Here is a 26,954-nt window from a genome sequence, read left to right as displayed (position 1 = left end):
CTCTTTAGCAGGGTGGGACTGGGAGGAGAGTGCTGCTGTAGCCTTTTAGCTGGAAGCTAACCGGAGCCAGAAACCTCAGCACAAAGTGCGTTCGTTAATCTGAGCCAGCATGACGAACAAGGGAAGCGAGCGGCAGCGGAAAGCGGAGCGGAGATTGTGGAATTTTGGGAATACAGTCTGTGCTGGAGCGGGTGAACCAGGGGGCGGCACGGCGGCCCAAAGTAAGCGCAGCCCGGGAAGCTCCGCTCGGCAGCACTGTCTCCGACGCCCCGGTGTCGGCGCGCTGAGGAAGTGGTGGCGCCGAAAACAAGAGCGGTTATGTAAGGCTGGCAAACATCTCAACCTTCGGACGGAGACAGCCGAGCAGCACGGGGCAGCTCGTAGGGGGCGGGCGTATTACGGAACGGACCCATCTGATTGGCCGCATATCAGAAGGGCTACATTTGATTGGTCAAATACTTCCGCGTAAAAAACAGAGCTGGTTTACAAAAAGCTGATGTATGACACAGATGGAAATGTTTGAACCAAACATTTATCGCCGTTTTTGACGTGCTTTGCGATGGGCCTATCGCACGTCCTGTTATCGCGATGACGATCATTTTTCGATATATTGTGCAGCCCTAACTCCAACGTTTCTTCTGCGTCCTGGTGTCACATCACATCACACAAAGAGAACCAGAATCAGCACAGAGCTCTTTACTGAACCCTGTTGGTGTTTGAGTGGTGGAGGAGTGAATTTTAATGGCTTTTCTGTCGCTGTAACAGAATGATAATGGGCCTCTGCCAATCACACCCATGCTACAGCACCAACAGCAGAGCCATTTGTGGTTCATCTGTCCTGTTTTTACTCCATCCAGATATTATCACACCCATCTGCTGGGGCTCAGCTAATTCCACTTATTTAATTACAGCAGCTAATAAAACAGTGGCAGAGATATGTTGGCTGGGGACCGAGTCCTGGAACACACAGCTGACAGGATGCAGCGGCGCTACTGATGAGTCATTTTAACTTCTGGTAAACATCGTAACATAAACACATGGCTGTGTTTTCACACACGGAGCATGTTAAATGGAGACGGGGCTTTGATCCAACTCCATCCAGACCAGCCGTAGAGCAGGGGAGCTGCAGCTCCATCATCACCAAAACCAACAGGGTGCTACTGAAAACGCTCTCAATACAGTCTAATGAAAAATGATCATGATTTTGTTTCATTTGAGACAGAAAGTATGATTTTTGATCAACTTTGAGTCTTTTTGTGAGATCCAAATTACTACAAATGACCGCTGGTCTACTTGGCTCTGTAAACTTACCTGAACTGTTTTAGAGCTGATCTGAGAACTAACAGCCACTTACTGCCACCTACAGGAGACTCCTTCAACTGCTGCTTAGTTGTGGGACTTTAACAAAAAAATTAACTGATTTGACAATAATTGAATCCTGTACACAACACATGAAATAACCTTTAAGTACTCCTAAAACTAGACTTAAATTCACCTGAATATGACACATTTACATCGGCTTTAACATGTAGGGAATAGAAAGGAATCACAGATATCCAAACTAAAGTCAAAGTTTCTGTGCAGCTGGTATTTTGAGACATTTAACCCAGATCAGCGCAAATATAGATGGTATTTCCTTAAAAGACTAATTATAGAAAAATATCAGAAAAAATCTGAACAGGCGATGAAACCTCCATCTTATGATTACAAGACAAAGTATAAATTATGACAAATAAACAATAAAATATATTTCAGAAGCCGTAGCATTAAAACATTAGTCTAGCAAAACACCCTAACCCTCATATAATGAGGATGAAAATGTGATTAACTGGGCTCTAATTGGAATGAATCTCCAAAATCAGACATGGAGGAACCTCACAAAATAACAATCCATCCTTACATGACAGTAATGCCAAATGAGACCAGTGGTAACAGAGATGATAGAACCGGAGTTCAGCCACTACCGGAACGCCCCAGCACGGGCTCCTTTCCACTTCACCGAGCCGGCCGAACGGGCCGTTTTCAGGAACTTTCAGAGTACCTGAAGAGGGGTAGGTGCTCGAAAAAGCCCAGGGGAGAAGGTGAGTGGAACTTTTAGTGAACTCATGCTGATTGACTCAGCAGACATCGTCCAAAATAACTGGCATTAGTAAAATTAGAAGAGCTGCTTGTGAAACCGAATTGAAGAAAAGAAAATAAGCACTGACCGCTGCTTTAAAATTGTTGTTACTACTACTCCCAACACCAAAAAACCCAGCGGAACTCCCCCACAACGCTGGATGTTACGGGCTTTGTTATCCCATAGAGCAGCAGGTAAAACTGGGCTTCTTCTGGTCATTGAACGCAACACTTTACATCATACAGCTGCTCTTGTGCTCTGAATAGAATAAATTATGATATACTCTGACAGAATAAAACTTTTCATGTTATTATGTTGCTGTGGGCGTTTGCTGGTGCTGAGCAGTGACATCACTCACTGCTGAAGCAGTCGCGATGTGCGGACATCTGTACAAAGTCTTCAAAGGACTAAATTTGTATGGAGACAACAGCTGAGAGGACGGGGACATTTTACCCCCGGTCAATTTCCCCCTCCCAGAACTTACCCTGAAGCTCTAACAATGAACACATGCCTAATGCTGGTGTCCAAAAAACATATATTAATAACAATAGCCTTCAGGTTTAAAATTAACGGCCTAACAGGAAGATATTTGAGAAATGCACAAAGTTAATTTAAAGAGCAAGTCACCCCCTTCCAGATTCTTACTTAACTCCCACTTCCTGTTTGAAAAATGCAACAAATACTGTTGCCTAGCAGACCGAGAGGGTGAAGCAGCTAACAAATACACACACTCACAATGAGACTGTGAAATCATGATGTACCATCTAACATCATAGTGTACCTCTTAGCCAATAGCGATGGCAGATGGAAATGCAAATGCAGTGCTGAGTTTTTGCCTAACGATGGTGCACCACAGGCAGAATATTTTCATTTTAACTAAGATGCACTAAAGTGCCAAATTATTGACTAAACTTGTCTACAGCACGATTAGAGGCATTTATATAGTTTATCAGCAAAAAATAGTTGATTTGGAGTGACTAAATGTGACTAAATATATTAGACAAAATGAAGAAAATTAGTAAATTCTACTTATTTTATCCAACTAAAGAGCAAGTCACCCCCAAATCCACTTTCTTTTGCTGATAAACTACATAAATAAGCGTCTAATCGTGCTGTAGACACGTGTAGTCAAAAATTTGTCACTTTAGTACATCTTAACATTTAAATATTTTGCCTAAAACTGTCAGTGTTGTGCCCCCCATCCTGGTGGTGTTTCGCGTTTGGAACTTTTTCTCGTGTGGGTCGGAGCCGAAGAACGTCACACGCTTCTCCAGTTTTTATTTGGATGACAGTGAACAGAAAACACAGAAAAAGATCGCTATAGAAATGCAGCTTTTGGTTTTTTCGTTTACCGTGTAATCTGTGATCGGAAACAGCAGAGACGTGTTCTGATTGAAGACTATTTTTAAATTGTACGCTTCGTTTCCACGTAAAATTTAACATCGACAGTCAGTAATACTAGTGAATAGTTAGGGTGCACTTTTATTAATAGATGAGTGTTGTTGTAAATGTTTCTCTAATATTTATCATTTAGACCACATGTAAGAGTCAAGGCCCGTGGAGCATTTTTATGTGGCCCGCGAGATAAATATCACAAATATATTAAAACTGGCCCGCTGACCGATTTTACTGCAAAGACTTCAACTCCCATGATGCTTTGCGGCGTCAGCGCGGAGCCGACGAAGCCCCCTCCTTTGTGTTTTTTCAGCGTCTGCTGCCGGTGTCTGCAGCTCCGCTGTCTCGGACACACTACACTCCTCTCACTCAGCGCCGAGTTTACTCAGCTGTTTTCTGACGCTGAAGCCCAGAAACGGAGATTCTAGCCGCTCAGTAATGTGTTCACGACTGAAAGAGAAAGTTTTCTAACTAACTTCCAGACAGAGCTGATATAACTCCAGCGAGCAGCGACACGCTCAAACCAGCACGACTCTGTCGTTGTGTTTCCTCCCCGACACACAACAACGTGGTCAAGCTGCTCAGACATGTTCATCAGCACAAACCTATGTGAGCACCTGTTGTCATCTAATGTTGTCATTATTATGATGAAGATGAACAAAACAACAGGAGTCTACTCCTCAGCTCAGATCAACCCCATGATGCAGGTATCTGGCTGGAACAGGTGAGCATCGATATGAATGAATAAACAAGAAAACATAAATCCTGAATAGATTTTAAAAATGCTGATTATACCACAAGTAATGAATACCACTGATGCCTTTTATTTAAAACTGACTTGCTCGTGTGTAATTTGGTTATTCCACATTCAGTGTTAATGCAGAAATATGTTTGTTTCCAAATTTAAATGTTCAAAATTGCATATATGTTGATAAAGAAAATGTGCAAATTTGCCGTCACTTTTTCAAAAAATATTAAGTTTGGCCCTCGACTCCGTCCCAGAGTTTCATTTTGGCCCCGTGTGAGTTTGAGTTTGACACCCCTGATTTAGACTGTAATGTGCTGAGTTGTCCTCTACTCTTTCTGCTACACACTGAACTGAAGATGGATGCGCTACACAAACTATCAGCTGTTCCTCCTGTTAAGTTTCTGTCTGGTGGCTCAACAAAAGTCACATCCAGCATGGCAGCAAGTCATGGAGCCAAACCAAGGAAGAACATCGAGATATCGGCCATGAAATCGGCCCAAAAAATTGGCAGCACTTAACCATCGGCTGACCACGACCGCCTGATATCGATATCTTCAATAGAAATATCAATATCGGTCAACCTCTATATCTAATGCTGAAGAATCAATCCCCCCATAAGCTTACAGAGGCTAAACGGTTCTAGGAGGCAGCGGTGTAAACGAGGAGGTCCAGCTTAACATCTCTACCAAACAGCACGTCCATCCAAACAAGGACGAAACGGGCTTTTGACCAGAGGTGGGTGGTATGTAAAAAGTTGCGACACAAATAATCACCCAAGAGCAAAAAAAAAAAACTATTTTGAGAAAATGTTACTTGGACAGAAACAAATGATAAGATAAAAAGTGGTGCTAAGCTAGCAAGTCCTTTCTTTTTCAGTTCTTCCCATTTGTCACAATCCACTTCAGGATAAACTCTGCACATTTTCAGTATCCTCTCGTAGTGACACAGTTTTACTTTGAATGTGACATTCGGGCCAGCGCTTCAGTTCTGGCAATCAAACTGTAGAGTGGGCTATTAAACATGAATACACTTAATCTGAGATTAAAGTGAACTGAACTTGTGGAATGGGGCTAATCTCCATTTCTTCTGAAAAGTTCTAAGGAATATGTGTTTAAAGCGATATAAGATTGCAGTGTGTGTGTGTGTGTGTGTGTGTGTGTGTGTGTGTGTGTGTGTGTGTGATACTGGACGACGACAACAGGCTCTTTAATCTTCAGGATTTTAACATTTTCTCATTATAACTTGAACAATAAACAACCATGTTTTACCAACTGATTTGTTTTGCTATTGCTTACTGTAGGAGCCAATATTGTTTTGGTTTAGATTATATTATGATCTAAGTTTATTTTGATAATGTTTTATATACATTTCAGTTTATTGCACTATGGTTTGTATTTCCTTTGACCGCTGGTGGCACTGCGGAGCCTATAAAGGTGTTGAGGTGGCAGTACACTGGCGTTTTCTGGGTGACGGGAGGTCACACGGTGTTTACCGCTTCGTTTGGTTTCATATGCCACATCTAATTTGCCGTTATAACTTTCATCATTTACATAAACCTGGACAAGAAATAGCCATTGTGGACCCAGCTTGTGATCGTCATCATATTCAATAAATGGGACAATAAACCCAAACCCGCTTTCTGCCTGGACAATATTGTTGAAGCGAGTCATTGCCTCCACCCGCACCCGAGGGTGACTAAAAGTGGGACTTGATAGTCACTACACTTAGTTTTTGATGTGCACAAAATACATTTTGTATTCCTAATCTGATCCCCTGTTTCAGTCATCATATCCGAGTGTATCTTCTTGGTAAGTGGCGGTTATAACATCACATCGGATACTGTGGATGAATTTCATCAACAGGAAGTCAAAGTTCTACAGAAGCCTCAGGTCTGGTGTACTGGAGCTGAAACCTCCCCACGGATTGGGTATGAACACAACTGAACTAAGATAAACGCCAAGCTTCTTAATGCTCGTAGACACCTGGTTTGATCATTTTATTCAAACGTGTGTTCAAGTCAACCCCCATTAAATAAACCCTGCTATGAAGCTTGTAGTCGGTAATATAAGAGGATGTTATTAATTAACAAACTCAAAACATCGGCTTCTACAACAGTACCCATATGATTTAGTAGGGGGGCTGACAGAACTGCTGCATCATGGGCCTTGTAGTTTTGTGAGTACATAACTCCTGGAATGTCCACATAAAAAAGAAAGACAGAAAACAATCTTTTATAAAGCGCCTTTAAAAATAAAAATCACAACGCTTCACAAAAACTAAAAAATTAAAATGATTAAAAATGTTTTAAATCATAAATAAATAAAAATTATGATTAAAGAATGTAAGGAAAAGGAGAGAGAAGATGAATAGGAAAGAAGGAAATCAGTGGATTCCACCAAAGGCAGAATAAGAGCAGAGGGAGGTGACGAAGGTCACGCATTAGCCAGCCTGAACAGGTGAGTCTTCAGCTGCTTTTTAAAGGAGACCACTGAGTCCACTGGTCTCAGGCTCAGGGGGAGAGAGGTCCAGAGTCTGGGGGCCACAGCAGCAGATGATCTGTCACCTTTGACCTTTAGTCTGGTGTGCTGCACAATAGGGTTGGGCAAGTTGTATACTTTTCCCACCGCCAATCGTCAGTCCAAAGAAGGACGATGGGCAATTTATTCGTGCATGTGACGTCATGATGCACAGACACAGAAGAAGCCCAAAACACAGATTTTTATAGAAGTTTAGCGCATGTTGCTGGAAGAGAAATTTAGATATTTCTTTTTGTTTAATTTTGTGTTTGTAGTTTGGTGGAGCGACGTAAGAACGACCCGTATTAAACACGGTTTAAGTGTTAAAAGGAAGCTTCCTCTTCGTTTCCCTGTGGTGCCCATCATTGTGGTCGTCTATTTTATTTAAGCAAAATGTTTTTCTTCTATTGTGTTTTATGAGTTTGAGAAGGAAAAGGAATGAATCGCTGCTGCGTCTGGACGCACTCTGAGGAGGCAGCATTAGCTCGCAGCCAGAGTCCACGTGATCCATTTATCCCGTCACTTTAATTATTAAAATAATTGTGACGGGACAATGGCGGAGGTGCGGTTTCGAAGGTTTGTGCCACGTTTTTCTACCACTGCTTCTCCACTGAGTAATCTGGCAACTAAACACCAAAAGAATCCCATTGTCTGGACGGCGGAATGCGAGACTTCTTTCAGAACTCTAAAAGCACATCTGTGTTCATCTCCTGTCCTGCAAGTCCCGATTTAGGAAAGAGAGGTTTTGTTCAGGTGGATGCTTCGACAGTTGGCCGTGGTGCTGTCCTGGCGCAAGGAGACCCAGGGGAAGAGCAACCCATCCTTTTATCTGAGCCGGAAGCTGTTACCTCGTGAGGTGAAATACTCTGTGGTGGAAAAGGAAGGCCTGGCCATTAAGTGGGCTCTCGAAAGTCTCAGGCAGAGAGTTCGACCTGGAAACAGACCATCGTGCCCTTGTTGTACATCCTTCCTTTAGGAAACCTAATCCAGGAGTTTGCCGATGATGTTTCCTATCATCTCTTTGCTGATGATCTTCAGCTGTATTGTTCTTTCAAGCCTTCTGACGTTAAAAAATTGCATTCTTTATTATCATGTTTTGAGCGAATCAAACAGTGGCTCGGTGCAAATGCCTTACGGCTGAACTCAGACAAAACTGAAGTACTGGTGATTGCCCCCGATGATGCTGCTCCAGGGATTCACCAGCAGTTAGGTGATCTGAGCTTGTCTGTAAAACCTACCCTTAGAAACCTTGGAGTTTTCTTTGACAAGGGAATGTCTCTTGAACATCACGCAAAGCAGTTAACTAGAAACTGTTTTTACCACTTGAGACAAATTTCTAAACTCAGAACAATGGTGTCTAAAGCTGATCTTGAGTTGATTATTCACGCGTTTACATCATCCCGTTTAGACTACTGTAATAGTTTATTTTCTTGTCTAAACAAAAAAGAGCTGTCCCGCTTACAACAAGTCCAGAATTGTGCAGCTAGAATTCTGACCCGTGACAACAGAAGGGCCCACATTACCCCCATTTTAAAAGCTCTTCATTGGCTTCCTATCACATTTCGCATAAATTTTAAAATTCTTGTGCTGACTTTCAGAGCGCTGCATGGTCTGGCTCCATTGTATGTTCGAGACATGCTCTGCCCTTACACGCCTTCTCGCAGGCTGAGATCTATGGATCAAAACCTTTTAATGGTCCCACGTACTCAGTTCAGGACACGAGGAGATCGCTCATTTCAGGCCGTCGCTCCTAGGCTCTGGAATGAGCTACCTCTGTCTTTATGCTCAATCGATTCAGTTGATGTTTTTAAGAGCAATCTTAAAACCCAGTTGTTTCTCCAGGCATTTTAAACTTAGTCTCATTCAGATTGGTTTTATTTGACACTGTATATTGTGGCTGTATTTTACTGTATTTATATGTTGTTGCCTTTTAACTTGTGAAGCACTTTGTGACCTTTTTGTCTGTGAGAGGTGCTATACAAATAAAGTTACTTACTTACTTACTTACTTACTAATTTGGATCCAGACAATGAAAGACAATAATCATAGGCTGACCAGGTGGTACTTGTCCTTGCAACCTTACAAATCCCTTATTCGTTATAGGAGCGGTAGCAGCAATAAAGTGGCAGATTTTCTCTCTAGGTTGCCGAACTTCCCCAACCTTTGGGAGAAGGGGATAGTGTGACGGAGGAGCCGTCACGAGTTACGCCTGTCCTATAAGTTGAACCAGTAGGTAGGCTACACCCGGAATAAACATCAGCTGTTATTGTTTTGGCACGACACAAAGCAATTTGTCGTGGGTGCACACGTGATGTTTTCTTGTCATTGCTAAAATTACATTTCAGTGGGTTACATCTGTGTATGTGTTACTGAGCTGTTAACCCATTAACATGTAACGGGGAAAGGTAGATCATGGGTTGAAATGTACCATTGCTAGGTGCTAACATTAGGTTGCTGTTTGTGATTTAAAATTGCCGAGGAAAGGGTGTTAACTTTGGGGTTGGGCGGGGCCTGGCCCTTTAAAGAGGACGCCCTGCCCTGTTGGCGGGGGTGGTCGTCAGAGTCAACTCAGGTTCCAGTGAGGGGGACTGCTTCTGAACTGCTAAAAGGTTTGTTTTTACTGAGATTCACCTGAAGATGAGCACAATAAAAGAGCACATCACGCTGAACTTCGGCACTGGCGTCTCTTTGGTTGCTAAGCCACACACAACCCCGCCACGATAATAAATAACCATTCAATACAGCTAAATTTCTATTCATTTTAATTAATATTTCATCCAAACAAGCCGATTAGAGGGCCACTGTTACATAAACAATGTAATTAAACGATTTCTGCTCCGCGTAAACCTGACCTGGTCAGGTGTGTATTCATGTCTCTAGGGAGCTTAATGAAGAGGTTATGAGGTTCTGGATGTTTTCCTCAGACAGACTCGTGGCTGTTTAAACGTCGTCCTGGATGAATCTGTGCTCCGCTGACGCACTCGAAGCGGGGGCTGGAGAACGACGAGCGCTACGTCAGTGGAAGTTTTAAACAGGAAACCTTTCTCTAAATGAAATAACCAGAAGCCTTCCAGACTCTCAGAGATAGAAAGGTTTCCACGTTCCACTCAACACCGCGCTGATGCGAACAATGTCGAGACAGACGCTCTCCGAGCTCCTCCTCAGCACGCCGCTTGTGCGCCCACTGTCAGCAGCGAGAGGCGGAGAAGGTGAGAAAAGGCTCAGATGCGCTGATGGAGATCTTTTCTTGATTGTTACCTCTGATGTTCTCTGTGCGTAAGATGTAAAATCTGTCATCAAACTAACTCACAGGCAAACAAATAAACAGATCTCCTGTAAAAACACGACCGTATGGGCTCAGCCCATCGCCCAACCCTTCTGCACAACCAGCAGGCTTTGATCACTGGACCTCAGGGACCTGCTGGGGGTGTAGGGACTAAGAAGATCACCAATGTAAGATGGTGCTTGTCCATGTAAGGCCCTATAGACCAGAACCAGGATCTTGAAATGAACCCTGAAGTTGACTGGCAGCCAGTGAAGCTGGAGGAGAAGCGGGGTGAGGTGGGTGTGTTTGGAGGACTTGGTCAGAAGCCGAGCACAGGCGTTCTGAACCACCTGTAGACGGTTCAGGGAGGTTCTGCTCAGACACGTGAAGAGAGTTACAGTAGTCTAAGCGTGAGGAGATGAAGGTGTGGAGAACTGTCTCAAGTTCAGAGCGGGACAGAATGGGACTCAGCTTAGCACAGACCCCATACTTCTAGTGTGTAGTACAAAAACATAAGGGAAGAAGCAATTCACAAAAGTTAAGATGAACCTAAACTTACTTGAAGACGTTTAAAGGCCTAAAACTATAAAAAAACACAAATATATCGTAACTTTAAATCTCTGCAATAAAAACTGTCAAGGTTCTCCTCCTCTGACAGTGAGCGGAGCACCTCTCACACCAGTGGGGTTCTGCTGCAGAAGCGCGTGATGAGTGGAGGACCCAGGGAAGTGCGGAGGTGCAGTGATTCAGTGAGACCGGGCGGTGGTATTGGTGGAGGTTTTTAGACAAACGTGAGAACCACTTCATTCTTTTTTTTTTTTTTAATCACCACAAAATATTAATAGCTACGCTAAGTTAGAACGCTGTTAAGAGACATGAAAAACTGTCTGAAGCTAGCTTGCTTTGCTGATGTGCAAACGCAGCTTTAAGTCTGGACTACACTGATGCACGTGCTCAGGTGTGTGTCTACGAACTTACCGGTAGGGTTTGTCCGAGTTATGAATCCGTCGGTGGTTCCTCACCCCCACATACGTGGAGCTGGTGTAGCTACAAACATCACACATGTACAGCTTCTGCCTGCTGCCTTCTGTAAAACAGGACAGATATTTACAGCTGTGTTTGAGGTGCGTGTCAGCTGATCACAGCCTTCTCTTCTTACCTTCCTCGGCTCCTTGTTCCAACTGCTCCGTGATGGGCTCTGTGCCTGCTGTGAGCGATGTCTTGTCACTGCTGAAGCTGTGCTGCTCTCTTTCATGACTCCTTAGCTGACTCTGAAACAAACGCCCATGAACACCAGCAGATTCAGTACAAATGATTACGTGTGTGCAAACAGCTGCGGGATAGAGGGATCCTCAGTTACCAGCTGTTGGTTTAACTCCCAGATTCATCAGATAAAATGACAAGTTCAAGCCACTCTGCTTCATAAAGGCGCTAAACGTCTGTGCTGGCAGTGAAGCCAGCAGTTGTCTGATTGTATGATCACAGCCAGGTTTCAGACACGCACGTGCGTTCAACACAGCTGGTTAGGGTCCGTGAGATCCCAAAACCTCAGGAGAAAAGCAGGACCACTAGGGCTGCCATGATTACTCGACTCGTCACAACAACGTCGACGAGCAAAATAGAAAAAAACAGTAGAGGCGTCGTTTATTTTATGAACAGTATTTTAATCTCGCCTGCTGCGGCGGTTGCTTCCTCAGCGTTTCCCCTACACAGGCTCAGGCGTGGCGCCACGTCTACAAGAGCCGATGTTATTACCTTTAGAACACGTTTGTACGTCACGTATTTTTGCTCTAATTACAAACACTAATGATTTATTTCATCCCTCTACGTCACAGTGTTAATAAAAGTGCTCCTCGTCAAAGGACGAGTTGGTTACGTGCACACCTCAGCAAGCTAACGTCCTGACCCAGGCCAACGTGAACATGTTGGTCACAAGACTCCTGCCCATGGTCGGTGATCAAGCTTTCAAAGAGACGATTAAGCAGCTCAACCCAGATTACGACTACTACCAACCAGATTAATCCCATTTCACCACCATGATGGAAAAGAAATATGAAACAACCTTTAAGAGGTGTGTGTGTGTATGTGTGTGTGTGCGTGTGCGTGTGTGTGTGTGTGTGTGTGTGTGTGTGTGTGTGTGTGTGTGTGTGTGTGTGTGTGTCCCGGAGGACAGAGGACAGGAGAACTTGCAGCTAATTAATTAAATAATGTGGTTCTGTACCTTTCTCTTCAGCACAGCCGACAAAGGTTTATGATGGGTCAGTCCTCCTGCATGCTCAGATCATTCCCTTCCCTTGCTTGAAAAATTGTTCCAAAATGAAAGTTGAACCCACATCTTTTTTATCTGTGAATTCAATGCCGTTCGGCGAGTCTCAAATAAAAATTTGGGCATCTTACTGTAAAAAAAATATACCATTAATGTAAAAAATAAACTCTAAATAATTTATATTCACATCCAGAATCAAACCCAGGTCTCCTGCCCGAGAGTCCGAAGTCTAACTAGATGAGCTAAACCACCACTGACGGTTATGGTATCTGTAACGTTTATATCCTTGATGACAGCTAAAACAACGTTCAAAGAACGGTTCGGAGCGAAAATGGCTATTTTGTTGCTAATTTGCAGGAAATATCTAGAAGAAAGTTGTACAGAAAGTAGCTAAGGGTCCTCAGAAATGTAGCTAGCTTTGTCACTAGGCGTTAGGAACAGCGACAAAGTGGCACTGCCTCTCTCTCTGCTGCTAAAGCTACGGATAGCAAATGCTACGGGCGATGCCTGAGCGTGAACGCGCATGAAGCAGCCTGCTCGACCCGAGCATCTCTCTTTTTCTGTGATTTTACAGAAAAACAGGCAATCACAGTAAAAATGCCAGGGCTCATTCTACAGGACCAGGGCATTGCAGGAGAACGTATGAAGAAGACATTTATTATTTCTATACATGTTTTGGCTGTCAAACTTCCATAATGCCCCTTTAAATAAAAGTAGTACAATAAGCTATCGTCTGGTCTTTATTATTAGATGGCCCATAGCTGATCACGCTTCAGACTAGAAGCTAAGCATGCGTGTACTAGAGCATCCTGTGCAATAAGCTAAACTTTTATGAATAACACTATTAGCAGACTAATCGTCACCAAAACTGGCGATGAGTCGACTACTAAAACAGTCGTTTGTGGCAGCTCTACTCATACTGGAATTCAGCTAAAATATTTCGAGGTACAAGTTCTGGTCCATTTCGCCCCGTATTACCCTGCCAGTGTGACGTCAGCCTCTTTTGAGCCCTCTAATAATATAAAAATAAAAATGCTTCCCATTAAACTTAAGAACAATATCAGGATTTTAGCATCAACTGTCTGAAGGGGAAACAAATCATTTTTATACATTTATAATAAATATAGTTTTCATTTTAAATAATGCTAATAATTCCCACCAAAATGAGCCATGAAGTAGTGACACTAGGAGGTATAAACAGCCAACTCACCTTGTAGTGGAAGGTCTCTGAACACTGTTTGCACTGGTACATCCGGGTCTTGCAGTGGTAGATCATGTGCTCCTCCAGGTCTTTGCTGTCTGAAGCCTTGTGCTCACAGATGGGACATTGGTAGGGCACCCTCTGCTTGTGCACTCGGAGGTGTTGTTTAATGTAACCCTTGTTGCTGCTGCTGTAGTCACACAGACGACATCGATAGGGCCTCTCACTGCCTGAGATGTAATCCACCAAACTCCCATCAGGTGAACCAACCATCCCATCCATCCCTGGAATGCCACACACGTAGCTCTCCGCCCCATTCTCTGGGACAGCTCCGGCTACAGATCCATTATGGAACTGTGCGTTGTCCAGAAGCTCCTTTAGGATGTCCTCATCAGAGGCGTTTTGGTCTGAGCGCTCTTTTAGTCTTTCTATGACGGTGAGCAGTGAAAGACTGATGCCTGCTTTAGTCGTGGGACTTTCCTCATCTCCTTCTCCAATGCCCAATGTCCCCAAGTCTCCTCTTCCCTCGTTGCAAAGCTGCAAGTCCAACAATGCTGCTGTCGTCTCGATGTCCGAAGTCTTCTGTCCACTTGTCACCTCAAGCAGCCTCTGGCTGACATGTTCGCTCTGAGCCTGAGACGAAACGGTCTTGAGACTGAACTTGGCGCTGGAGGCAGGTAACTCAGGCATCCTTGTAGGCATGGCCACAAGGGCCTCGGCGGCCAGGGAGTGCAGGCGAAGAGATTCAGAGTGTGTCCGCTTGCGACCAGCTGGGGGGACGTTTTCATCTTTCGGAGAGTCATTCCCTTTCACGACAGATAACTTAGCATCTCCCTCTGATGGCTGAGTGGTAGTAGGTTTATGTGGACTGAAGCTATGGTCCACCTCTCCCTTCACAACTGCCACATGGTTTAAGTCCTCTTCCTCATTCAGTAACCTCTTGTCCTCTTCCGGGCCCAGAAGAAGCGGCTTGGTCACCATGACGGAGTCTTCAGCTGAAGGAAGGCGCTCTACGATCACGTTGATATGACCGGCACTGTTTGGACTGCTGTTGATTATCTTCTGAGCAGAGGACAACAAGCTGTCAGTAACAGAGGGACAATCATGAGGACCTTTGGTCGCCATGGCCGTCTCCGTCGTGACCTGCACCTCCACCATAGGCTCCTCAGGGCTCAAATCTTTGACTGAATATCCACTCTCCTCATCTTCGTCAGCAGATTTGGGGCTTTTGTTGAGATTCGACACGTCTTGTTTGTTCTCTACAGTCACAGGCATGCAGAGCTGGAGACTGAACCCAGCTGGGAGCTTTGGCATGCTTTTATCTTGAAGAACTGGAGAAATAACCACTAAATCTTCTCGGAGAGCACCGCTGTCGGCCACGGGCTGCATCTCTCCCCTTGTTGAACCCCCCTCCTCTTCAAAGATGGGGTAGGTGCAGTCCACAAGGCCGGCATGCTTCCATGCGTGGGTCTTGAGCATTCGCTGTTGGCTGCAGACGTAACTGCAGATCAAGCAGCGGTACAAACCATACTCCTCGTAGCTATACCATTTCTTCTTTTGTGGCAGCTCCTTCGAATCTTCCACAGAACTTTCTACTCCTCTCTGATCCCCTCCCTCACCCTCCTTTTTTAAAACCTTTCCCTCCCCCTCGATGAGTGGATTTAAATGAACAGAACTCCTTTTTGGGTCGCCTCTGTCGTGGAAGTGCAGTCTGACGTGTGCCTCCAGCTGCGCCTGGTCTCTGGAGGTAAAGTGACACTCGGAGCACATGAGGATGAGGTCACTGTGCTGCTCGTTGTGTTGTTTCAGGTGTTCTTTGAGATGCGGCAGCGTCTGAGACAGATAGGGGCACAGACTGCACTGATAGCATGTGACCGTCCACTTGTGGTCAGCGTTTACCGTGGAGGCGATGTTATTGTTGTTATCACCTCCTGATACGGGAACAGGAAGGGGGCAGTCAGCCCTGCGGCCATCTGTCTTCACCTCCTCATTACAGCTCTTTCTCATTTTCTTGTAAGCAGAGCCTCCCCAGCTTAAGCCCTCCTCACTTCCTTTTACGCTGACAGAAGAGACTTTTTTCTGTCCACCAAGGAGGAAGTGTCGCTGTGGCTGCTTCTCAACTATCTTACTGAGCTTCTCAATGACCTGGATGAGGGAGTCATCCGCTTGCCTCTGATGGTTACCCGATGGGCAGTCCTGACCGGTATCTTGTTGAGAGTGGGCTTGACTGAGAGAGGACGTGGATGCAGTGGAGGACTTTGTGATGAGAACAGCAACACTGCTGTTGTCATCCATATCCTGGAAGACAGAGAGGAACAAAGTGGATGAGAACTACGTCTGGTGATCCAGATCAGTGACTCCCAAAGCAGGAGTTGGGACCCCCGCTGTGTGTGCTGAAACAAGTGGGGTCCTGAGAGAATGTTGGGAAATATGAGGGAGATTTAAAAAAATCACTGCTAACAGCACAGTTTTTAGCAGCGTTGAATGATGTCTCCACCATGGTTATAATCGAAAAAAGACCCTGAAAACTATAGAAACAACTAGAGGCCGGCCGATATATTCAGTTTTTTCTATACTGGCCTAAATTATTTTTAAAGGCTGATTAAAAAAATAAAAGTAAAAATCAGGCACCAACTGCCGCCACTACTAGACTGAAGAAAGGACCCGAAGGACACACACTTTTTTTTTACTGTTTTGAGTTAGTTTTAGATTTGAAGTTCAATAAATATTAAGAGACGTATTGACTTATTTAATTTATATTGCACACAGTGAGTGTTCCGTTGTCTTTCACCAGTGTGATGCTAAAACGTATTTATATCAGCCTTAGATATCAACCTTTGGCAACAAAATTCTTTAAAAATCGGTATCAGCCTTACACATACCGGTCGGCCTCTAGAAACAACTGCTTTAAATTCAGAAATACCTCACAAATACCAGAACACAATACTTTCATATATGGTTTTTAACATACTAGTTAGAATAAGGCGACTAAATTAACACTCTGCCAACAATTTTAAGATTACTTAGGTCATTCAAAGGCATGTTAGAGGCCTGTGAGAGGAGAGTGTGTTGTTCAGTTCAGCATCAAGCATAGTAAGGGTTATAGGTCATGAGCTGGTCTCAGTCCTGGTAACCAGCTCAACAGTATGAGGGCTTAATGGGTGGAGCTCATCCTAATGCTTAAACCAAAGGATGGAGGGACAGACACGTATAACCTACTGATAACCTACAAGAACATACTGTACTAGTTAACTATTAACTAGCATCACTATGTGATGAATCGGGTAACAGCAGACTTCACCACAACAGTTTCACTCCCAAAGCCACGCTCAGTGGCTAGTTTCTCCTTGTTGGGTGTTTCTCTGTAAAACCTAGACATGGTTTCAGGGAAAATCCAGTCAGACTAGTATTTTCTGAAACACTCAGACTAATAATTTCATGTTCAGTCGCTTAAACCATATTTTTTCAGCAGGTTGCTTTCTCTACATTTAAATGCAACAAGTTGCAGCCATGAGATTGGTTGATTAGTGATTTGTGGTAAACAAGTGGATCAAATTCAAAATGTGATCAAAGTAGACAAGAAATACTGATACTATTAGCCAAACAAGGTTTAGTGAATGAAGTTTTTTCTGAATGAAAGAAAAAGAAGCCAACCATCCAATAAGTGACAGTTTAATCTGTTCACGATAAGCTCTGCTCACGCGCACCATGTGCATCTGTTTACAAACGAAACTGGTGGGAAACGGTCAACACACGTGTGGTTAATATTCCTTTCATCTTCACATATCCAACACTTTCCCTGTTCTCTTTTTCTGACCGCATTTCTCCTTCCTCTTTGTCCCACTTCTGCTTATCCAGTCCAGCAGGCGGGACGCGCTACCGGTTAGAGGAAGGGCACCAGCGTGGGAGTTCAACGTGGTCCAGCGGCGCTTTGATGTGAGGCAGCTAAACTAGCAGCCCTCACCGGACCCGGTTCTACTGCTTACACCACCGTGAGCTCTGACCCAGCTCACAACACCACCTGTTATGTCAACATCTAAAAATATTCAGCCTCGGGCGCGCGCCTGTGTGTGAAATAAAGTTACAGTCAGCCTCTCAACTACTCTCCACCAACGGCTACTTTTGAAAGGCTAATGTTAGCTAACAAAAACAAACAGTTCTTGTTTTTATTTAATACAAAACAACTAAAAGTCCCGAGAAACAGGACACACCGTTAGCGCCACAGCACGCTCTCTGCTTTTTTTCCCCCAGCACACACACAATGCTGAGTTGCACACAAGGACATTAGGCTCATCTTTACAACTAGCGCGTGACGGATGAGCGCATGCAGCACGTAAAGATAAACATACTCACTATAACGGAAACTATTGCCGCTCTTTGTCCTCAACATATAAAGGCATTTGTTTTATTTGTCAGCCATAAAAAGTGGCCTATCTCACACATTGCAAAATGGCGAGGATGGAGTATCCGTCACGTGACTCTGAGTTTGGGTCAGGTGACCAACTATGGCATGCTACGTTCATGTGCTGCTCGTTAAACAAGCCACCTTTAGATCGTGATAGCAGCAAAGATGATCAGACAACAGGGTGAAATAAACGAGGGTGCAACGTTCAAGCTGAGAGACAAAATAATTAACTAGAGGAAAACTGCGGTAACATTATTTTATCTGTTAAAATATGTAACAGAAATTAAAACCTAAGGCTCTGGTCGGATTCTGGAGGAGAGTTTTAAATGGAGTCCACAATGATGATGAAATAAGTTTTAAAAACTTGCAGATTTTTTATACTTTCATTTATGAATCAATTTATGGAACTAAAAACAATGTTGTTGCAGAGGGGAAATTAACAAGAAAAATGAATTAGATTGTATACATTTAAGTCAAATAAACCAAATGACTTCTACTGTAAGTCTGACTCAGCTGTGTATAGGTCAGACAAAAAGGTCCCACTGACAGTTTCATTTGCCCTTCGAGACAGAAACTCACGGTACAACAGTAACCAAACAGTGCGTCAGAGCAGTAATGACTGAAACTATAAACAAACAGAACACAGCACCAGTGCAATTTAGAAAGTAATAATAAAATGGTTAAAAAGGCTTTCATGTTGCAAATGACAAGTGTTGACTAAACAAACATGAAGAGCGAGAGATGTTACTGTATTTGTGTGGACTTTCTTCTGTAGCCATGAGAATGTTCCAGGACTCTTCTAGTCATCCTAACAGGTTTTTTTCTCAACACTGAAAAATGTCGTCCGATGGAGGTTTTGAGGTCCTTCCCAGTAAATTGAAATAAACATGGTCCGCAAAATGAAAGATGCCCTTGAAAGTTTAATAACTGCTATGTTTGGAGGTAGCATTGAAACCATCTAGAAAAAAATGAAGAATAGCAAGAGCAAGAAACATGTGCAAATGTCTGTTCAGCACTGACTCTTTGCTCTCAGGAAGGACCACAGCCCAAGGAAGGAAGACCACTCCTGTGGACCCTCACCTGCAGGACCAGCCACAAGGGACTAGTGGTTTAGGTGCTGGTTGAAGAGACCATGGCATTTTGATCCTCAGCTACTGAAACAAAACACATTTTTTTAAAGATGTTAATTGTTCGTAACATTTTAGGGGCAACAGAAGGTATGATGTTTTTCCAATAGTCAGAGGGTTGCTGGTTGAATTTCAGCTCAATTCTGCTGATGTGACATTTCACGTAACTTAGCTCTGGTCAGAGGGAGCGATGAGCTAATGGCAGCCTGGCCCAGTGGCGAACAACCCCAGGGTAGCTGTGGCTATAGTTCACCATCTCCAGCCAAGTGTGGACGAATGATGGATTCTCAAAGCGCTTTGGGTGCCTTGAAAAGTGCTGCAAAAAGCAAATCCATCATGTTTCCACACAGAAGGTCTGAACTGTTGCTTTTTTCCACTTACCCGATCCATTCATAAGCCAGAGCTCCAGCCTCACACTCCAGGATGTTAGAAAATAAAATCCTGTCAAAATTTTACACACTCGGTTTACAGAAACACACACACACACACACACACACACACACACACACAATGCAACCCAGGGCCAGATGGTGTAAACCAAGTCTGAGCTGAAACTGACATCTTTCATAGTTTGCCCTCGCCACTCTGGTGTGATTTCTACCCCTATTACCCTTGTTGCCTCTCCATCACAGGCACACTCAGGCTGCTCTCTAATCTGAAGTGACAGCCCATAGACTCTCATGCACACATTACAGTGTTGCCTCGGGCAACTCAGGCTGCTCCTTTCAAAATGTTGAAATCAGGTTATTTCTATTGAGGTATTAAAGTAATACTTCAGTTTAAGCTATTATTCCAGGCTCCATTTTTCCCCAGCCTCTGAGAGATTGATTGAAAGCAAGAAGGGAGAGATAAGGACACCAGGTTGAGTTTTAAAATGGAGAAATGTGCAAAAAATGCAATACTATATGTGGTTTTATGTCTTCTCAATGACCTGGATGAGGGAGTCATCCGCTTGCCTCTGATGGTTACATGTTATTTAATAAGCAATAAGATATAAGATTCCATACTTAATATGAAATCCACTTTATGGATCTGTGGGCACTGTTTAACCAGAAGATTGCTCAGGAGAGGAGAGAGAGCACAGCACAGGGCACCTCAGTGTAGACACAACAAATTGGCGTCTAAAGCAAATCAACAAACAAAAAGAAACCTAGCATTGTGAGTACCTGCATGTACTATGAGTAGGAATTATGTGAATTAGCATTTAAGCGGAGAAATGGATGCAATACACTAGTGTAATGCAAAAAGTGGTGCAAAAAAAATAAAATTAATAAAACCCGTGGCTAGATGGGAGAAATCACTGCACTAAGTAAAAATGTCTTCAAAATGAAGAGCAAAACTAGTTGTAGCCCATTAAGGTAAATTACCAAAGTTAATCATAAAGTTTTTAAAACTTAATCACTGTAGTAAAGTTCTATAAAAAGATAGATATCTGAGTGTCAAAGAGCACTAAAATGTAAATCAGTGAAGTTAGTAATCAACCTACATGTGAAAGTACCCATAAGGAATTAAGATTAGTGAACACAATAAAAAAAATTGGATAACAGTAATATGAGGACTGAACCCATCGACTGTTAACTACCTGATTACCTGACCTCAGGAACCCACAGCATGTTCATCTCAAATCACCCAAGTCTGCATGTCATGTATAAACAGGAAATACAACCATGCACACACACAAACATAGACAAACTTGTGTAACTCGTGATAGAGAGCTATGGAACCGATGAGGCACAAAATCACCCCCCTTTCGAAGCCGGTAAGGTGGTGGTGGTAGCATTGACCAAATTAGTGGAACCCTTGTGCAGTTTGATTTGGTCCCTGTGGACCCATTTGTAGATGGGCTCCTTGTTTGTTTGGGTGATCTTGATCTGATACACGACTGGAGAGAGCTTATCAGTCATCAGGTATGGGCCTGACCACTTGGGCAAAAGTTTCTTAGCCAGCTTCCCAGAGGTGTTCTTGTTGTTACCAGTTTTAGGAGCGAAAATGTAGAACCAGGCCTCATCACCTATGTTGAGTTCAGAATGTTTATGTTTATGTATTTAGCAGACGCTTTTGTCCAAAGCGACTTACGCCGGGGACACACCGACCACGGAAGCGCCGCGAAGCGAATCGCTCACGAAATTCGGCTGCTGCTTGCCGCTCCTCAGTTCAGATCAGACGCGCCCCAGTCGAGGCGCGCCTCGGCTCAGCTGTAGTTTTTCTTTTAAACACTTGGTGTCCTCCATTTCCTCTCTGCCTTTTCTCAGCTCTTTTCCTCTACGTTTGAGTGTGTGTGTGTGTGTGTGTGTGTGTGTGTGTGTGTGTGAACCTATGGTATGAGTTGTTTCTGCCAGGTGAATCTCTTGGAACCCGCTCCAATTCTGCAGCTGTATCCTAGCAGTTTCTTACATGAATAACCATGTTTTTCGGGGGTCGTACAGCTCCTTGTGTTTCTCAACTTCCATAATTAATTTAAAGTCATCCATCTTAACTGCTTGCCTCAGACTTTCTGCCTCTCTGTCCTGTTTGCTCCGGTGAAAAGACACCCCAAACCACACACCCCTTCACGTGGTCACACACGCACACAAGTTCGATGTGTGTGTATGTGTATGTGTGTTCGTGTGGTTTTTCTGCAGTGTCTGATTACGAACACATTTGACTATTGCGGAATTTTATTTTGAAATGCTTTATTTTGTTAACTTTACCGGCCTGCCTCTTATGTCTAGGTTTGACTTCCTGCCAGAATTGACGCGATTCACCCGCAGCTCGCAAAAAAAATAGAGCCGGCGCAGAAATGATCGCTGCACGGCGCGGGCTGGAGCGCCGGCGCAAGGCGATTCGTTAGTTTAGAAGATGCTCTCTGAAGAGCAGGGTCTTCAGGAGTTTCTTGAAAATTGAAAAGGAAGCCCCTGTTCTGGTAGTGCTTGGAAGGTCATTCCACATTTATGGAACGATGCATGAGAAGAGTCTGGATTGTCCTGAGCGTGGTGTAGGCACTGCTAGCCGACGATCCTGTGATGACCGGAGCGGCCGGGCCGAGACGTAATCCTTTGCAAGAGGATTCAGGTAGATGGGAGCCGTACCGTCTCGGACTTTGTATGCTAGTGTTAGCAATTTGAATTTGATGCGTGCTGCTAGCGGTAGCCAGTAGAGCTCAATGAACAGAGGGGTGACGTGTGCTCTTTTTGGCTGATTGATGACCAGACGTGCCGCTGCGTTCCGGACCATTTGAAGAGGTCTCACAGTACAGCCTGGAAGACCCGTTAGAAGGGCATTGCAGTAACTGAGGCGCGAGATGACAGTAGATTGCACCAGGAGCTGGGTGGCATGTTGTGTTAGGTATGGTATGGTCTGATCTTTTGTATGTTATACAGCGCAAAGCAGCATGAACGAGCAACAGAGGCAACATGATCTTTAAAGCTCAGGTGTTCATCAATCACAACACCCAGATTTCGAACTGCCTTTGAAGGAGCCAGAGATAGGAAGTCATTTTGGATTGAGATATTGTGCTGTATGGATGGTTTTGCTGGGATGACAAGTAGTTCAGTTTTAGAGAGGTTGAGTTGGAGATGGTGGGATTTCATCCATTTTGATATGTGAGAGAGACAGTTTGATATTCGTGCAGTCACAGTTTGGTCGTCCGGTGGAAATGACAGATAGAGCTGGGTGTCGTCTGCATAGCAGTGGTAGGAGAAACCATGTGATCGAATGATCTCACCCAGTGAGGTGGTGTATATGGCAAAGAGAAGAGGTCCTAGTACAAAGCCGTGGGGGACTTCTGTGGCAAGATGGTACATGGTAGAGGATTGGCAGAGCCAAAATAAACTGAATGATCATCCTGTGAGGTACAATTCAAACCAGGCGTGTGCTTTCTCTGTGATGCCCATGTTAGAGCGTGTGGACAAAAGGAAGCCATGGTTGACGGTGTCAAATGCAGCCGATAAGTCGAGCAGGATAAGCACTGAGGATTTGCCAGTCACTCTAGCTTCTTTTAAGAATTCCGTCACTGCTAACAGAGCAGTTTCAGTGGAGTGGCCCTTTTTGAACCCAGATTGGTAAGGGTCAAGCAGACAGTTTTGTGAGAGGTATTCTGTGATCTGCTTGAAAGCCACCCTTTCAATGGTTTTGGACAGAAAAGGGAGGAGAGAGATAGGTCGGTAGTTCTCCACATGATTTGGACGAATAGATGAGTTTTTTTAGCAGCGGTTTAACCTGAGCATGCTTGAGAGAGGTGGGAAATGTACCAGATGTCAGTGAAGCGTTGATCACATGTGTGACTGCTGTGGCTACTGTAGGAGCAATAGCTTGGAGCAGCTTAGTCAGATTGGGATCAAGTGGGCATGTAGTAGGGCGGCTGCACGTGAGAAGCTTGGACACAGTTCTCAGTGAGAGGGAAACAAGAGGAAAATGAAGCAGTAGGGCCTGAAACGGTTGGGCTAGAAGGAGTTTGTGGTAGCGAATGTTCAGGAGTGGCCAGTTGAGTAAACTGTTTGCTTATGGCTGTCGGTTTGGCAGTGAAGAATGAGGCAAAGGTGTCAGCTGATAGATCGTTGGTAGGAGGTGGAGAAGGAGGGGTGAGGAGAGTTTTGAATGTTGAAAATAGTTTCTGAGAGTCAGTAGAGCTGAGAATTTTGTCAGTGTAGAAAGCTTTCTTTGCATCAGTGATGCTGGCAGAGAATGAGGACAGTAATTCCTGAAATTTCAGTTGATCACCAGGATCTTTTGTTTTGCTCCATTTCCGTTCCGCACCTCTAAGATTGGTGCGTAGAGACCGCAGGGTATCATTTAGCCAAGGGTGCGACTGAGAGGATCTAGCAGGTCTAGTGGCTAAAGGACACAAGTTATTAAGACAAGAGCAGAGTGTGGAGCAGAGTGACTCGGTGGCTTCATTCACTTCATAAGCAGAAAATGTGCTGGGAGATGGAAGAGTGGAGGCAACAAGAGAGGAGAAGTGGTTGGGTGCCAGATTGCGGAGGTTGCGGCGGAATGAGACCATTGGGGAGGAAGCAGTGGACCTCCCTTGTAGAGTCGAGCTGAAATGGATGAAGTAATGATCGGAAAGATGCAGCAGTGTGACAGAGATTGTGTCTATGGCACCGTTTCTGGTGAAAATGATGTCAAGTGCTTTTCCAGCTTTGTGAGTTGGAGGACTTTGTACTAATTTTAACCCTCTGGGGTCCATGGACGCGTATACGCATCTTTTGAACAGGTCTGATTTGGGACGCTGTAGCAGCAAGACTCTGCCTCCCTGAGTTTCGGTTTCAATTCAGCTTTAAAAAGGAGATTATAAACTACACCCCAGTTTTCAATTTTCTTTAATAGGCAACGTAAAAGCAGAGTTATACTAAACTAAAAAACGACCTATTTTTAGACAATCTGATAACTTGTCAAAACAGCAGTTTAGTAATCCGTGAGAAGGAATGTGCTTGTGAACATAAAACCCCACAAAAACATGAGATCCTTTTGCTGTTGGTGGAAGTCTCACATATTCAATTGATAAAAGTATCATTATGTAGCTGAGAGAGAAAGGAAGGCTGCACGAGTAACGAGATGAAAAGGAGCCGCTTTGCGGGGAAAGGAGTGGCGCGAACGGAGATTCAACAAACAATTAGACAGATATTGACGATAAACTTCATATTTTGGAGCTTATTTTGCAGTTTAGCAGGCTTTTATTAGGCTTACATAAAGGATGATGAGAAGGATAAATGTCCACCAGGCAGGTCAGATAGTACGGCTGTTTTTTGAACTGGAAGCAGAGGAAGTGGACGGAGACTCGCAGCCGGAGTCTGAGGCAAAAAGCAAGGATGTTGATGTCGATGTGGCAGATCCATCCTTTCTCATAGAAGAGTTGGGTCATGATGAGGTAGAGGATGAATACAGAGATCCAACAAGAGGAGTGGGCGGCGCCGCACAGCTGTCAGATCTCGATCTCCGCGGCATGAGACAGAGCCACTCCCCACTCCAAAATGCATGTACATTATTGCCAAATTAATAAAATAAGTATAAATTCAGATAGTCCAGGTTGTCCTGAAAAAAATGATACCCCATAAGGCAATATTTATTGTTTTTATTAGAAAGTACAAAAGGTATTGGCATGGTGGCACAGTGGTTAGCACTGTTGCCTCGCAGCACGAAGGTTGCAGGTTCGAAACTCGGCTCGGCTGCGGCCTTTCTGCGTGGAGTTGCGTGTTTTCCCCATGCATGCGTGGGTTTCCTCCGGGTACTCCGGTTTCCCCCACAGATCACAACATGCCCTATAGGTTTGAAATTGTAATTTGCTTTGGATAAAAGCGTCTGCCAAATGAATAAACATAAAAACATAAAACATGAAAAACCAAAATGAGTCAACAACGGTGATTTACACCCTGGACCCCAGAGGGCTAATAATTTATTAAAAAAATGTTATTTGCTATATTTAGTCATATTTTTTATAAATGCACAGTCTAGATTACCATTCTAAATTATAAAAAACATTTGTCATAAATGTTTGTTGGTTTCACAGTAAAATAAACAAGTTTTTTCTAATTCGGATTTTAAGTTTTTGAGTCTAATTTGCAACCCCTTTGTCCAAATGTAAAAAATAAGTATACATTCATAAAGTCCAGGTTGTGCTGAAAAGATTGATACCACATAAGGCAGTGGTTATGTTTTTGTTTTGGAAATACAAAGGAAAACTCTAAATTAGTCAAAAATGGCAAATTACACCCTGGACTCCAGAGGGTTAAATCAAATGATGACATTAGTGACAGGAAGCCTGATGAGCTGGGATTGTCCAGGTGAATATTCATGTCTCCAAGGACCATTGTGGGACAGTCGTGCTCAGGAATGGAGGAGAGCAGGGTGTCGAGTTCATCAAGAAAGTCTCTGAGTTGACCTGGTTGGCGATATATGACAACCAAAAAGAATTTTTTCGGTACAGTTACCTGGATGGCGTGGTATTCAAAGAAGCTGTATTTAGCGATGGGTAGCAACTGACTGTATATCCATTTGTTGGAAATTAACATGCCAGTTCCACCACCTCGGCCACATGCACAAGATTTATTACTAAACAAATTAAACTAGACTAACTTAAACACTAAATGTATGGTGTAACTAAGCTGAAGTGAGACAGAGAATGGTGTAGTGTGGAATGTTGCTCAGAACCAGCAAATCCGAAGAAACGATTAGTTCTGGTGGGAGTGAAGGTGATGTCTTCATGCTAAGCTTTGATCAGGAGATTCATAAACACATTCGACGCCATTCCATCGGTCTACGTACCCTTAGCGGAAGTCCCCGTCTAGATCAGGAGGTGTAGAGGTCCAGCTTGACCTTATGGAGCCGAAGCCTGTAGAAACAGCCGCGGCAGCCGACCACCCATCTTGAGATACTTCCGGGTCACGACAGTTTGTTGGCATCTAGCGAGACCCAAAATGGGGTCGTGATGGTTCAGCTTTTATTCTGAAAGGAACCGTTGCAGCAGGTGGAACAGCAACAGATTTTATCCAGCTTGTCGTTGGTTCTTTCGGCTGAAGAGGAGAGTTACGGATTGGCCACTCCGACAATTTCTCTAGAACGCTTTGAACTGACGTTAGAGACGACGTGGACATAGTTTTATACTTCGGATGTTTTGGTTTATGGTCGAATGAAAAGGTGACAGGTTTACCAAGCACCACCAAAACCACGTCTCCGTCAGATCTGCAGATTCTGATTGGATCAGTAAAGCCATGTCTCATGTCTTAACACTACATGAGATAAGTCCTAGTGGAAACATTTCAAGTCATATTACTTATTATATTCTATAGGATTATAATAAAGTAATTCATATTTTCATTTCACAGATTAGTCACGTTTTATTATTGACTAACTCTTTGTGTGATTAGCTTATTAAAATTAGAGTTCTTTGATTTATTAAAAAGAGGGAGTCATTTTCTTCATTCTTCTCTTGGGC

General features: G+C 43.8%; 1 protein-coding gene across 1 annotated transcript in view; it reads right to left on the bottom strand.

Annotated features, from left to right (window-relative positions):
• Positions 1–18,239, bottom strand: part of znf507 (zinc finger protein 507) — a 39,226-nt gene extending 20,987 nt beyond the window's left edge. Inside the window, exons 1-4 of the mRNA XM_015953866.3 lie at positions 17,864–18,239; positions 13,520–15,808; positions 11,203–11,314; positions 11,022–11,130 (exon numbers count right to left, since the gene is read on the bottom strand). Of these exons, the coding sequence (XP_015809352.1) occupies positions 11,022–11,130; positions 11,203–11,314; positions 13,520–15,805 (2,507 nt within the window). The 5' untranslated portion in view covers positions 15,806–15,808; positions 17,864–18,239. The remainder of the gene's footprint in view (positions 1–11,021; positions 11,131–11,202; positions 11,315–13,519; positions 15,809–17,863) is intronic.
• Between the last annotated feature and the right edge of the window lie 8,715 nt (positions 18,240–26,954).

The sequence above is a fragment of the Nothobranchius furzeri genome, chromosome 9, assembly GCF_043380555.1.
Source record: "Nothobranchius furzeri strain GRZ-AD chromosome 9, NfurGRZ-RIMD1, whole genome shotgun sequence".
NCBI lineage: Eukaryota > Metazoa > Chordata > Actinopteri > Cyprinodontiformes > Nothobranchiidae > Nothobranchius > Nothobranchius furzeri.
This window is presented reverse-complemented; position numbering and strand designations above follow the sequence as displayed.